At 59.2% G+C, this 14,443-nt stretch overlaps 1 protein-coding gene across 10 annotated transcripts in view; it reads right to left on the bottom strand.

The window, feature by feature from the left end:
• Window positions 1-4,689: 4,689 nt before the first annotated feature.
• Window positions 4,690-14,443, bottom strand: part of MKNK1 (MAPK interacting serine/threonine kinase 1) — a 41,988-nt gene continuing 32,234 nt past the window's right edge. For 6 of the 10 annotated variants that reach the window (XM_089337395.1, XM_089337394.1, XM_089337397.1 and 3 more), the window contains 5 exons: window positions 11,940-12,035; window positions 10,168-10,362; window positions 9,392-9,556; window positions 8,234-8,277; window positions 5,455-6,697 (listed from right to left, as the gene is read on the bottom strand). In XM_089337395.1, the coding sequence (XP_089193521.1) occupies window positions 6,463-6,697; window positions 8,234-8,277; window positions 9,392-9,556; window positions 10,168-10,362; window positions 11,940-12,035 (735 nt within the window). In that variant the 3' untranslated portion in view covers window positions 5,455-6,462. Of the gene's footprint in view, window positions 5,256-5,454; window positions 6,698-8,233; window positions 8,278-9,391; window positions 9,557-10,167; window positions 10,363-11,939; window positions 12,036-14,443 lie in introns of those variants that run through there. The other 4 variants (XM_089337399.1, XM_017346328.4, XM_089337398.1 and 1 more) reach the window with 2 other exon arrangements.

Below are 14,443 nucleotides of genomic sequence, written 5' to 3'. Positions count from 1 at the left end.
TGGGCTGACAGCGTTCCAAGGAGCTGGGCCTGACCCAAGGGTCGCTGCCCTCTGCCAGCCTCCACCGCTGGGAGAGCACCCCAAAGCTTGGCTTCCCTGGGACACCTGCCCCAGCCTCACCTATTAAAGTTTAAAGGCTCAGGGGGCGGGGCGCGGGGAGCTGGCCCCCAGGCACGCAGCGGGGAGCTGCTGAGTTATTCATGAGCTTGCAATGCGAGCGGCTGCCTGGCTCCCAGAGGCTCAGCCCTTGGTCCACGGTCCAGAGTTGGCTCCCCAGGGGCCTCACCTGGGATTCAGGGGTGTGAGGAGACCCCCCTTCATCACAGAGTCAGGGTCTGCTGTCCTCACCCTTGGCCTGGGGGAGCCTTTGCTGGGGTCTGAGACGGAGGCACGGGAGGAGACCCGGACAGGCTCGCGAGGCAGGAGCTGTGAGTGGGACAGGAGAGGGAGGCGGAAGTCGCCCCGAGTGCACCCTCTACCCCTGCCCCGAACCTCCAGCGTTCTGGCAACCTCTGGGCTCGCCAGCAGCGCTGAGGGGTCCAGGTCTGCAGGCTGCTCTCTGGTGCCCCCTTCTCCTCCAGTAGCTTGCTACTCACCTCCCTCTTCATGGCTGGCAGAGTCAGGGTGCACCCCCAGCTGCCCTGGGAGCCCTGGCTGGGGGCTGATGGGAAAGCGCTGTGGGGGTGGTGGGCATGGCAGGGCCGGGTCTGGAGGCAGGGGCTGGAGGTGAGCTTGGGTGGGGTTGGGTCTGGAGGCACAGGCAGGAGGGGGCAGGAGGCCTCCTAGACTGAGCACCTCTTTTCAGCCTGGCTGACCATCTCCTCCCAGCATTCGCCAATCAGAGGCAGGGCAGCGGTGACTCAGCCCAGCCCAAGCTGTGGCCTTGGCCCCAGCCTTCAACGTGAATTTCCTGGTCTTTGATGGATCAGAGCCTGCCCAATCCCTCAATATGGCCCTGGCCCTGGCCCTTACCTGGGGCCCTACCACCCTGCTCGGATCCTGCCCCCCCCCCCCCCACTGCACCTGCAGTTACCTAGCCAGGCTCGAGGGCTCCTACTTCCACCTGCTCCCTGGCCCTGCTGTATGGAGAGCAACTCCTCATCCCCAGGACCTGCGCAGGACCGACTCTGAATCCCTCCTGACTGCGGCTCCCACGCCCCACCTGCAGTGCCATCTTCCTGTCCGCTCCCACAGACTGCCAACTCTCAAGGGCAGACTCAGGGAGCGCGCTCAGAACGCCGTGCATCAACCACCTGGGGGGGCCCAGCGGGGCTGTGGGTGTGAGTCTCCTAGGGTGTGGAGTGGGGGCCTGAGAAGGCCTCAGGGTCATCGGAGCAGTCTCAGCTGGGGGAAGGCAGTGCCAGGCAGTCAGAGAGGAGGGGTGGTGGCAGAACAGAGAGGCCCTCGCCATGTTCTTTGCCTCCAGGAAAAGGAGGCTTCTGCGGGGAGTCGACCTTTGGTCTGCAGGGTGGGACACTGGCATCTCGTGTGGGCGTGTGTGGGTTCGAGTCCTGCCTCTGGCTGCTCACTTCAGCTTCTTGCTAATGTGCACCCGGGGAGGCAGCAGGTGCTGGCTTGAGTGGTTGGGTCCCTGCAGTGTCCTACATGGGAGACCTGGATTGAGTTCCTAGTTCTTGGCTTGGGCCTTGGCCATTACGAGCACCTGGGGAATTCTCTGTCTCTCAAACAAACAAATAAGGAGGAGGAGGAGGAGGAGGAGGAGGAGAAAGAGGAGGAGGAGGAGGAGGAGGAGCCGCCTCTGGAGCTAGGTATTCCCCAGCCACAGCTGTTGTCACCAACGCCTCCTGTGTCTCCTGCCAGGATGAGGTCTGATTATTCCTCTAATTAGACATCAAATGACAGCCCATGTTCCTGCCACGCATAACAGATCCCCCGCTGACTAGTTTAAGAAGGAATCATCAAAATAATTGTCCATGAAAACGTGCACCTGACAGGTTGTGCTTTGGGAATCTGAAGCCCTCCCCTCCCCTGCTCATGTCTGCTGTCCCCCACCCTGGACCAGGCAGGGCCTGTGCTGGCTGAGGGTGGCCGGACCGTGCTACCAGCAAGACATGAGCTGCTGGGCCAGGCTCCCATGGCCCCTCCTGAGCTCCCTGACCCCATTTCCCTCGCCTGGGAATGGGGCTGGCAGAGGCTGGAGTCAGCCCCACCAGCCACACCCAAGCACGGGGGTGGGGGGCAGAGTGTCAGATGCAGGGTTGGGGGGAACACGCTGACCTCCAAACGCTGGAGACTGGCTCTGAGCTGGCGTTCTTTGACACTGGAGGTCCCTCGGGGCACAGAAGGAGCGGGAGGAGGAAGTGTGGAGGAGAGCTGCGGGGAGTCAGCGACAAGATCCCAGGGCCCTCCCCGCTCCGATCTGAGATGCTGGGAGGCAGAGGACCACCCAGAGGCCTCCACAGAACCTGCGCACCCACGTTCCCACCCGGCCTCTACCCGTCTTCGCTCCAGGGTTTCCAGGTTGTCTTCTTTGAGGTGCAAGGAATTGGCAACCCCACTACAGAGGGAGGCTTTGTCTTTCAAAGACTCAACCGGGACCTGCCTCTTCCATGGCCCGCTGTGATGCCTGGCTGCTCCGCCGGCCGCAGATGTGCACCGTGAGCCTTGTAGCTCCTTCCCCAGGGCTCGCCCGTCCAGAGAGCAAGACCTGTTTGTCCGTGGGCCATGTGGGGGGAGGGAACAGGCAAATGAGTTCAAGGAGCCTGTGTCGTGTCGGGGCGACGCTGTCCACCAGGCTCCCCACCACCCAGCAGCGGCAGTACCGCCCTCCTTGGAGGAGTCAGGTGTGGCTGGGCGGCGGGCACGGTGCTGAGGTCCACCACAAAATCTCTTCTTCGTCTCCTGTGAAGCAAGGGCTGGGAGTGTGTCTGCCTTGCACCAACGCCAAGTGTGGTGTGGGGGTGGGGAAGCAGAGTGGGCGAAAAGGCCCCAGCTTGGTTTGGTTGTTTATTTTCCTTGAGGGGTGAGAACCCTGGAAAAGAGAGTGATTAATTCCCTGATCCCTTGGGGGACGGGCAGCTTTCTTGGACCGTTCCGAAGCTGAAGTCAGAGAAGCGGCTTCCAAGGCAACTGCTACCATGGCAACGAGCGCGCCAGCCTTGGGGGGGTACCTTGCTCCTCGGCCCCCTCCAGACCTGAAGCAGCTGGAGTGGTTGGCATGGGACCAAGGCACCACGGTTCATGGAGCTGGTGAGGGACAGCAGGCAAGGAGGGAGGAGGGAGCTCAGGCAGGTGGACCTGACCAGGGAGGGACCAAAACTTGATGACCCCCGTGCCCAGAAAGCCACAGACAGGACTTCTCAGGGTGTGATCAAATAGGACCTGGGGCGGGGCCAAGCTCTGCCAACTGGAGTTGAGGGAAGAGGCCTGAGGTGTGGCGGGCTCCAGCGGGCTGGGACCAGCTCTATCCCCTAAGGCCCAGCCAGTATGAGTCCGAGAGCTGGGCACTGGCTTCCACCACTGCAAGTCCTGTGCCCGAATGGGCTCTGCGATCCGGGGCCTTGCTCAGCCTCTGCTGTATCTGTCTCTGTGGAGCAGCACCCTCCCAGGGTCATTTGGCGAATGGTGGCAGAGGCAGGACTAGGACGGGACCCTTGTCCCCGCCCCAGGCCCTACCCCAGCCACCCCACGTGAACAGGGGCTCCAGCCCAGAGAGGCATCCACAGAGGTCCCTCACCATCGCCCCACAGCCTTCGGGGAAGAGCTCTGGCAGCCGAAGAAAGGGGAGCTCCTTTGCAGCCCTGGGGCTGTGAGTTGAAGAACTGTGCGGCAAGGAGAAGGAACGCGCTGACTCCGTGTGCCCAAAGTGCTCTGAACACTTGGCCAGACCGCAGCTGTCGCAACAGCACCACAGCTGGGCACGATCATCCCCACAGACTGAGACTGGACAGACTGAGACTCAGAGGCGAACTTGCCCAAGGCTTACAGCCGGCAAGCGGCAGAGCTGGGATCTGAGCCCAGGTGGTGCGGCTCTGGGTCCTGGGTCCCAAGCCTCTTTGGACAGAACTCCAGTTCCCCCATTCCTAGGTGCCCTGGGCAAGGTATTCTTCCCTTCGCTGCTTCATTCCGCATGTTCAGTGGGCAGACCTAACACTACCTACCGCGTAGGTACTCCCAGGACTGCTGTGAGAATTAAATTAGCTGTCTGTGAACTACTTAGTGGCCACCCAAGGCTGGCACAACCAAATTGGGCAGAGTAGCCTCCGAGCAGAGCCGTGGAGGATGGGAGGGGCTTTGTCGGGGGCACTCGAGTTGGGGGTGGGAGGGCCCAGCTTGAGCAAAGGCGCAGAGGCAGGACAGGGCGGGGACGCAGAGTGCTGGCTGAGGAAGCCTCTGGAATCATGGTCCTGCTGGGCAGGCGGGGAGGAGACGGGAGCCCGGGGACAGAACTCATCTCCTGGCTGCGCCTGTTTCTCCAGGCGGCCTCCCTGCAGGCAAGTGCAGAAGGGAAGGTCACAGCAGAGGGAAGCCCATCACCAAAGGCAGGGCGTCACCACCGCGCAGGCCCCCAGTGCAGGCCCGGCCCCGCAGAGAACCCCTTGCCCCGCACCCCGTCTGCCCCTGTGGGGACATACAGAGGTCACTGCCACTCCAGCCCTCTCCAGGGGCCCCAGGGTTGTCCAGAAAGACCTCCCATGATGTCCAAGGGCTGTGCAGGGCAGGTCCCACTTTTTCTTTCTCTTTAAAAAGATTTATTTATTTGAAAGGCACAGCTATGGGGTGCGTGGGTGGGGGGAGGCAGAGAGAGAGAGAGAGAGGGAGAGGCAGAGGCAGAGAAGTCTTCCATCCACTAGTTCACTCCCCAAATAGTTACAATGGCCAGGACTGGGCCAGGCTGAAGCCAGGAGCCAGGAGCTTCATCTGGGTCTCCCATGTGGGTGCAGAGGCCCAAGGACTTGGACCATCCTCTGTTGCTTCCCCAGGCGTATTAGCAGGGAGCTGGATCAGAAGCCGAGCAGCTGGGACTTGAACCGGTGCCCATATGGGATGCCAGCGCTGCAGGCTGTGGCTTAACCAGCTGTGCTAGAGTGCTGGCTCTGGCACCATTGTTCTTGTTGTTGCCAAATCTGGCAAGACAAGTGCAGTCGCAGGCACTGGAGAGGTCCTCGGCAGAGGCGTGGTGGTGCCACAGGCAGAGGGGAATGTGCTCCTGTGTGGGGCCCTCTATCAAAGCCCTTTGTGAAGTGAGCTGGCGTGAGGGCTGCGCTGAGCCGCTTCCAACTCCGCTCTAGGTCCTGGCAGGGAAGAAGCGATCAGTAAGCGTTTGGTGAATTTCATTTCCTCACCGAAAGAAGAAAGGTGGCCTTCTCCTTGGGGTCCCGACAAGGTGCACGGCCCCCCGCCCCCCAGCCTGGCTGGACTCGGCCCAGCCCCGAGGCCTGGCTCCTCCTCAGGTTTGCAGGTACGGAGACGGACCATCGAAGATGCCACAGCCAGAATTTAAAACATTTTATTACAACAAGCACAATGAACAATATAGCATCACGGTGTCGTAAACGAGCGACATACGCAGGTCTGTTTGCTTTATGCAACTCGGCAGCTCGGGCTACGAGGCAAGGGCTGCACCTTCCCTCTCTGGAGGGACCAGGGCAGAGCTGGGGCCGCCCCTCCGCCGCCCTCCCTACCGGACCTGAGGGCAGGGCAGCAGCTCGTCAGAGTAACAGCTTAAAACCAGTGGTCTAAAAGGGAACAGCTCATTAAAACCTCGACGCACGGCGCTCCGGAGGGCAGCGGCTGCTGGAGCTCCCGGAGCCCATGGCGTGCGGGGAGTGGGAGCTTACATCCCACCTCTGCTGGCAGAGTGTGGTTAAAACGTTAAAAAACACGACGAAATAATACTGACTGTAGCAGCAATCCCAAACAAGGAAGAGGATGATAAATGAGGGCCACATCTCGGTCACGGCAGAGAGAGTCTGTGTTTCTCTGTGCTGCGGCCCGGAAGACCGAGCCAGCTGCCCGGATGAGGAAGGCTCTCTCCGCTCTTCCTTGAATTGAGGGCACGGCTTTGCTGGAGCGACGGGGAGGACGGGCGGAGGACAGATGAAGGTGGATGAGCGGCCAGGGGAGGGGAGGGCCGTGTGGGCACCTCTGTCTGCCGCCTCTGAGTAGGCTCCCCGAAGGCCCCAGCCCCAGCAGCCCAGGAAGCCACCAGGGCCTGCCGGATCCGATCCGCAGGCCATCTGCAGGCCGTGAGCAGGTGGGGCCCAGCCGCAGGCCCTTATGCAAAGTGATGAGTGATTGCTTTCCTTTTCAAAGACAGCCCCTTCAGAGAAAGCTTTTTCCTGCAGGACCCTGGGGAGGTGGAGGGTCGAGTGGGACCCTCAGGGCCTTTGTGGACCAGAAGCCCTGACAGTCTGCAGCAGGTCCCCATGCCTGCTCAGGGACGTTCCAGCAGGGCCACGCCCGGGCAGGCTGAGGTCCTCCCAGGCGTTGCGGGGTCGCTCAGAGAGCTGTGGGTGGTGGGCAGGGGTCCGTGGCGCCACAGCGGCCTGCCTGGGTCAGGGCCCGTCGGCGGGCCAGGCGTGACTTGGACGGAGGGGACAGCTTCACAGAGCAGAGGCGCTCGGCCAGGGCCTCTGGCTCCCCGGCCTGCTGGCTCTCCTCGTGCTGGGACAGCTGGCGGTTAAGGGCGATGGCCTCCGCCGCGAAGAGCGTCAGGTCCATGGTGCTGCTGTTCCTGCAAGGGCCGGGGAAAGGTACAGAGAGGGAGGCAGGCCCTGGGGTCAGCCGGCTGCTGCCGCGCCACGCTCCCACCAGTTTCCCGAGCCGGCGCGAGCTGCCTTTCTGAAGCAGTTCTTGCCTGGGTTTGAATCTTGTCTGAGACGCGAAGGGGCTCTGAGCTCCAAGGTCAGCTTTGCACTGGGCACTGGGGGCAAACAGCCCCTTCCCCTCTGCGCTCCCACTACGCTGCTGTGGCAGACGCAGGGCCGCAGCCTGCGAGGCCGGCCAGCTTACCCCCCTCCTTGTCAGGGCAGGGGCTCCCGGGGCAGGGGCTGTGCTGTTTCTGCCCGGGCCCCAGAAGCTGCTCAGGGCTGGCAGGTGATGGGCACGGTGGGTCCTGCCAGGTCAGTCTTCTAAAGCGGGCCTGAGGCTTGGTGCTGAAGGCGGCTCCAGAGAGTCAGCCGGGAGCTCAGCGGGCAGTAGGCTTCCTTGTGGCCCTCCTAAAAGCTGGCCACAAGGCCTGCTCTTGAAAGGGTTGCCCACAATGCCTGCTGTAGCCTTTTGGGCACAGGGCGGTGCTCACTGGGGATCTCATCTAATTGTTTAAAGACTGTGGAGTCAGGGCCAGTGTTGTGGTGCAGTGGCTCAGCTGCTGCGGTTGGTGACACCAGAATCCCATGTTGGAGCCCCAGTTCCAGTCCCGGCTGCTCCACTTCCAATCCAGCTCCCTGCTAGCGCGCCTGGGAAAGCAGCAGAAGATGGCCCACGTGCTTGGGCCCCTGCCACCCACATGGGAGGCCTGGATAAAACTCTTGGCTCCTGACTTCAGCCTGGCCCAGACTTGGCTGTTGCGGCCATTTGGGGAGTGAGCAGTGGACAGAGGACCTATTCTTGTCTGAGGCTCAGCCTTTCAAATCAATCAACCAGTCAACAAATCAACTGATCTTTTAGAAAAAGAGAGAGAGAGAAAAAAAGACCAGAGTCACAGAGTTGGCCCTGAGCTTGTTAATTCGATCCCTCAGTTTTCTCATCTGCAAACGGGGATGCTAGGAACGCTGCTCTCCCGCTTTACTGTGAGATCATGGATGTGACAGATGCAAAGCCCTCAGCACCATGTGTGATGTGCGCTAGGATTTGCCATGTGGCGGCCACTGTTATTATTTCTTGTCTAGTGGTGTGCATGACAACTGGCCGGGCCCCTGCCTTCCAGTGGCTCCTGAGTCCGGTGACTTTTGCCACCGCGAGAGCAGTAGGCTGAGCGCTGTGAAGAGCCCACGGGGGAGGCCTGTCTCCTACTTTGCAGGTAGGGTTCCAGCGGGGCTGCCAGCAGCATGGGGAGCCACAGCGCTGGAGGGCAGCGGAGGAGGAGAGCGAGACAGATCTACAGTGGAGGGAAAGGAGGGGGAGGCCAGGAGGTGGCGAGAAGGGAGGCCAGGGAGCCCCTTCAGAGAAGGGTACCTGGGCCTGGAGGTGGGCTCCCGGTCCCCACCGCCACCATCAGACGGCTGAGAGCTTGAGGGGGGGAGGGTGGTGGAAGTGGTGGGGCATTTACCTCTGGAGGACTTGCGGCGTGGGGAGTCCCCTTTCTGGAGCTTGCTAGAACGGGAAGGACAGATGTGTGGGTAAGGGCTGCTGCCTCATTCCAAGAGCTGCCCTCACCCAAGCCAGCACAGAGAGGGTGGGTCACTGCAGGCTCTGGGCCCAGCACAGCCGCTGTGCTGTGCTTGCCTGCAGGGTCACACCTTCCTGGGAGGCAGCCAGGAGGCTGCAGCCTGAAGTCAGCCCCTCGCACAGCCGCCGCCGCCTGGACAGCCCCTACCCCTCAGCCTGGACGTCTCAGCGCCTTCCAAGACAGCTCAAAGTGCTCCTCCCACTTCCCTGCCACTGTGCACCCCAGCCCCGAGCAGAGGGCGGTCTTTGTCCCTTTGTGCCCCCAGTACTTTGACAAGTACTTATCGCACCGCCCACCTCTCTCCATGGGGTCCTGCTCGTCCCTGAGCTGCCAGCCTCTAGCATGTGGTTGGTGCTTACTCTTGGCGGACTGGGAATTAGGCAGCCAGGGACTCTCAGGTCGCGTCCCTATCTGTAACTCGGGCCAGCAACACCAGCCTCCTTCCTCCGGTGGGGCCACCAAGTCCGGCTAGGGCCTGGCAGATGGTGGAGCCACAGTAAACCACAGGAGGGCCTGGCAGGCCCTGCGGAGGGGCAGAGGCCAGCCATGGCAGTCAGCCAAGGAGGCTTTCAAACGACATTTTCAAGTGAAGACTTAGTTCCTGGGCGGAGTGAGGTCACCACTTGCCTTGTAGCCAGCCGCATCCAGGCCTCTAGCTGCGAAGAGGACCCCCTGCAGCCCACAGGAGGACAGCAAGGCCTTGTTTGCTGCTGGGGACTCTTAGCTCCTGATGTTTATGTCTAAGGGTATGGTGCTATAGGCCTCAAAACATGATGCCAGGCTGCTTCCTGGGAGGAGGGCAGTGGGTGGCCAAGGTTATAGCCAAGTGCATGTATGGCCTGTCAGAAGGCTCAGATGGGGCTGAGGGAGGAGTCAACTCATTCTACACGCAGAGGGACTGAAGCTCTGGCCCACTTCCCCACCACTGAGGGCAACCAGTCGGGCCGGCGCTCAGCACTCACTGGCCTGACAGCTTTCTTGGGGCTGTGCCACAGGCCTGGAGAGGTGGCGCCATCACCCCGCTCTGGAGCCACTCACCCCCTGCACCCACGGGTGCTGCAGAACTTGGGCAGCGCTGAGTCTCTGCTTGGCGTCCCGCACCAGGAGCTTAGAGATGAGGTCTTTGGCTTCGCTGGAGATGTGTGCCCAGTCCTTGTCGGGAAACTCATACTTGCCCTCCTGGATGCTCTCAAACAGCTTGTTCTAGGGAAAGAGGATTCTTCCTGATGCCACGCGGGCCAGGTGACAGGCAGCATGTGGCACCCCAGATCTACCGCCCCGGCCCCCGCTGGCACCAGCTGCAGCTCCTGGCTTGGGAATGCCACATACGGGGGCCCCTTCTCCGACCTCCCACTCTTCCCACTATCATCAAACTGTATGGAATGCCCAGGTGGCAGTGCTGCTGGGAGGGCTGGCCAGGCGGGGCACGGCGGGAGGTCACCTACAGACCAAAGCCTGATTCCTTGGCCCTTCACGAAGCGCCCTTGCGGATCTGGCTCCTGGGAACCCCTCAGGCCGTCTCCCACCACCATCCCCCTTGGGCAGCTCCGCTCTGCCTCCCTGGACATGCGCAGCTGCAGGCCTCTGCTGTGCTGTTCCTCCTGCCTGTGTCTCTCGCCCTCCCTTCCCTGGGAAAGACTCATCCTGTCAGGCACTATCTTCTCTGACAACCACGCCCTGAACTGGCTGGGCCGAGTGGCTTTCGGTCTGTCTTACAGAAGACGGAGGGCACTAGAAACCCTCTGCCGATTGGGGAATGGTCTCCAGCCCAGTCCTGCTTGGCAGCCCATGGCTCGCGGAGCCCGTGAGCTTACCTGGCACACCCGGCACACCTCTCCCCGGTCCCAGCCGCAGTCGGCCCCGCAGTGGCCCACGAAGGGCGGGTAGCCACTGAGCATGATGTAGAGGACCACGCCCAGGCTCCACAGGTCACAGCGCTTGTCGTAGAAAGTGGCCTCGTCCCTGAAGACCTCCACCACCTCGGGCGCCATGTATTCTGCAGAGCCGCACTGGAGGGCCGAGTCGGTGGAGGAAGAGATGGCAGAGAACATGGGTTTAGTCGCAGGGGGCGGGGATGGCGAGAGGACACAGGGACGGGGAGGAGGACATCAGGGAGGCCACAGAGGCCTTGGCCAAGGAGCTCCCGGAATCTCTCGCTGCCTCAGCTCTCTATAAACCTGTACGTACCAGGAACGCAGCTCTGGGAGGGAGATGTGGGAGGCCCAGTCCTGTGCAGCAAGCATTTCTGAAAGTGACTCTGGCCAAGCTCCCCCGCTAGCTCGGAGCAGGAATGCAGACCTCCCAGGCTGGAGGAGCTCTGGGAGTAGCGCTGCTCTGCCTCTCCTGCCTACGGTGGGAAAGCCAAGGCCTGGGAGGGGACAGGGATTGTTGGAGCACATCAGCAGCAGACCCAGGACCAGAATCCAAGAGTCTTCCCTGCCCCCTTGCACAGCAAACTGCTGACAAGAACGAAACACACGGGGCTGGCCTGCGGTGCTGGCATCCAGTATGGGTGCCGGTTTGAGTCCTGGCTGCTCCACTTCCGATCCAGCTCTCTGCTGTGGCCTGGGAAAGCAGTAGAAGATGGCCCAAGTCCCTGAGCCCCTGCACCCTCATGGGAGACCCAAAGAAGCTCCAGCCATTGCAGCCATTTGAGGATGGAAGACCTCTCTCTCTCTCTCTCTCTCTCCCCCTCTCTCTGTAACTGTCTTTCAAATAAATAAAATAAATCAAAAAAAGGGAATAAAACACAGTCCTTTTGTTCCCCCTCTTCATTATTTCAGGCTCCCCAGGAAACAACTCCCTCCTCACAAAACTAATCTGAGTGGAAGACGGTGAGGAAGGGTATTTTCTTTGTTATTGGCAATTAGAGTTAATGACTTTGAGATCAAGGTAGCTCAGTGTACTAGAAACGACTACAGAAACACTTCTAACAACACTGCTTACAGTAAGACATGATATAAGCAAACTTGTATTTAAAGGCATGTCTTTAAAAAAAGGCCATTAGGAATATGCACTCAGGAAGCACGCAAGTCTCCAAAACCTTCCTAATTACAGTGGATCAAGTGTGCACAAGAGATGTCTCGGGAGGAAGGAGCTCCCAGCAGTGCCACCTGTGCTGCAGGTGCAAAGCTGGAGGAGCAACGGGGTAGCTCAGCTAAGCGCTCCTCCGATCCTATGCACTGAGAGCCTGGGACCTCACGGTTCCACTTCCACAGAGGACAACAGCTCCCCACCCGCACCACGAGGTGGGTGCGCCATGGCTTCAGCCGTGGGGATGGGACTCAGAGAGTTAGCCGCGTGAGCCACGAGCTCATGCGCAGAAGGGCTGGCCTGGCTGTCATGTCTGTTTTCACCTGGGCTGGGCAGTGCTCTAACGGCTCTCCTGTTGGCTTCATTAGTGACTACGGAGTGGGGGCAGGTTCGGGAGCCACCAGTACAGGGCAGGGAGCCGAGGGGCAGCAGCAGGAAGTGCTCTCCATATACTCGGTTCTCCTTCCTCGCCCTCTGCACTTGCTGGCTTCCCGTCAGCTAATCCCTATGCATAGGAGCCCAGAAGGAGGTGGCCCGGGGTCCCCATACGTACTGGAGTGGTCAGCTCTGGTGTGGTTATGGGGGTGCAGGAGTTGTTCAGTTTCACCCCACTGCCCAGGTCAAAGTCACAGATTTTCACTGGAGACACCTGGAAAGGGAGAGAGAAACAAAGGCACAAGTTCCGGAAATGAAAGGGAAGCAGACTGACGCGACTGCACAGTGCTCACGTGGTCGTGTGGCTGTCAGACCGCGGCCCAGCTCCACCTGCCAAGTCCTGTCCAGCCCCCTTGGGGTGACTACCAGTTGCATGAGGACGTTTTCCAAGATGTCCTCTTCCCCACACTCTCTGCTTGTTTCCTAATGGAAACATAGGTAACTCTGGCGTTTGACTTTTGAACCTGTGACGACAAATGAGCACAGAACCCTGGTGGCAGGTGATGGCACAGGCTTCCAGAGGAGTTACTGTGTGCTCCTCTGCTGCCCAATCCCTGGAGGGCAAAGGAGCTGGGAGTACAACGTTCAGTCACCCCAGGGAGCTCAGGGGACCAACCCGTCCTGGTTTGCTTGCTTGGGCAAAGCACTGCAATTCTTTTGAGTATATACCCAAAAGTGGAGCAGCTGAATCATTAGGTAATTCTACCTTTAGTCTTTTTTTTAGATTTATTTATTTGAAAGGCAGAATTACAGAGAAGCAGAGGCAGAGAGAGAAAGTTGTTCTATCCACTGGTTCACTCCCCAGATGGCCACAATGGCCAGAGCTATGCCAATTGGAAGCCAGGAGCCAGGAGCTTCTTCTGGGTCTCCCATGTAGATGCAGGGGCCCAAGGACTTGGGCCATCTTCTACTGCTTCCCTAGGCCATAGCAGAGAGCTGGATTGGAAGTGGAGCATCAGGGACTCGAACCAGCACCCATAAAGGAAGCCAGCCCTGCAGGTGGTGGCTTTACCGACTATGCCACAGTGCTGGCCCTACCTTTAGTCTTTTGTCTTTTCCACAGTGGTCACATCATTTATCTTTCCCAACAGAAACATATGGAAGGTCCCATTTCTACACATCCTCACCAACACTTATTTTCCTTTTAAAAAAAATTACAACAATCTTGGGGCGGAGAGGGAGAGGGGGAGGGAGGGAAGGAGGAGGGAGATATCTTACATCCACTGGTTCATGCCCCAAATGCCCACAAAGCTAGGGCTATGCCAGACTGAAACCAAGGAGCCAGGAACTCCATCCATGTCTCCCACATGGCTGGCAGGGATCCAAGGACTTCAGCCCTCATCATGTGCTGTAGCTGCCAGGTTAGGATGCCACCTTCGATGCCAGCATCCATTATGAGCCCTAGTTTGAGTCCTGGCTGGCCCACTTCTTCGTCTTCTTCTTTTTTTAGATTTATTTATTTATTTGAAAGTCACAGAGAGAGGGAGAGACAGAGAGATATCTTCCATTCACTGGTTCACTCCCCAGATGGCTGCAATGGCCAGTGCTGGGGCCAGGCTACAGACAGGAGCCTCTTTCAGGTCTCCCACAAGGGTGGCAGGGGCCCAAGCACTTGGGCCATCTTCCACTGCTTTTCCCAGGCCATTAGTAGGGAGCTGGATCAGAAGTAGAGCAGTTAAGACCTGAACTGGTGCCAATAAGGGATGCTGGCATCGCAAGCAGCAGCTTTACCTGCTATGCTACTACGCCGGTCCCAGGCTGCTCCACTTCTGATCCAGCTCCAGCTTCCTGCTGACGTGCCTGGGACGGCAGTGGAAGACGGTCCAAGTGCTTAGGCCCCTGCCACCCACAGTGGAGTGCTTGGGTTCGGATCTCAGCTCTGCTTCCAGTTCTTGTTTCCTGCTATGGTGCACTCTGAGAGGCAGCAGGTTAGGGGCCAGGTACTTGAGTCCCTGCTACCAAGGAGACCTGGGTAGAGTACCAGGCTCCTGGCTCTGACCTGGCCCAGCCCCAGCAGTTGCAGCCATTTGGGGAGTACACCAGTGGATGGAGGATCTCTCTCTGTCTTCTCTTTCTCTCTACCTCTGCTTTTCAAATAAATAAATTATTTTTTTATTATTTTTAAAATAATTTTTTTATTTGACAGGTAGAGCTATAGACAGTGAGAGAGCAAGACAGAGAGAAAGGTCTTCCTTCTGTTGGTTCACTCCCCAAATGCCGCCACAGCTGGTGCTGCGCTGATCCGAAGCCAGGAGCCAGGTGCTTCTTCCTGGTCTCCCATGTGGGTGCAGGGCCCCAAGCACTTGGGCCATCCTCCACTGCCCTCTCGGGCCACAGCAGAGAGCTGGACTGGAAGAGGAGCAACTGGGACTAGAACCCGGCGCCCATATGGGATGCTGGCACTGCAGGTGGAGGATTAACCAAGTGAGCCACGGCACCGGCCCCAGTATTTTTTAAAATTATAGCAATCTTGTAGGTATGAAGTATCTCATTGTGGTTTTGATTTGTGTTTCCCTCATGACTAAGGATGTTGAGTATCTTTCTTTGTGCTTGTTGGCCATTTGTATATCTTGTTTGGAAAAATATCTATTCAAGTCTCCTCGTCTTTTTAAAAAAACTATT

This window comes from Oryctolagus cuniculus, chromosome 7, assembly GCF_051225735.1.
Source record: "Oryctolagus cuniculus isolate XC-2025 breed Fujian yellow rabbit chromosome 7, ASM5122573v1, whole genome shotgun sequence".
Taxonomy (NCBI): Eukaryota; Metazoa; Chordata; class Mammalia; order Lagomorpha; family Leporidae; genus Oryctolagus; species Oryctolagus cuniculus.
This window is presented reverse-complemented; position numbering and strand designations above follow the sequence as displayed.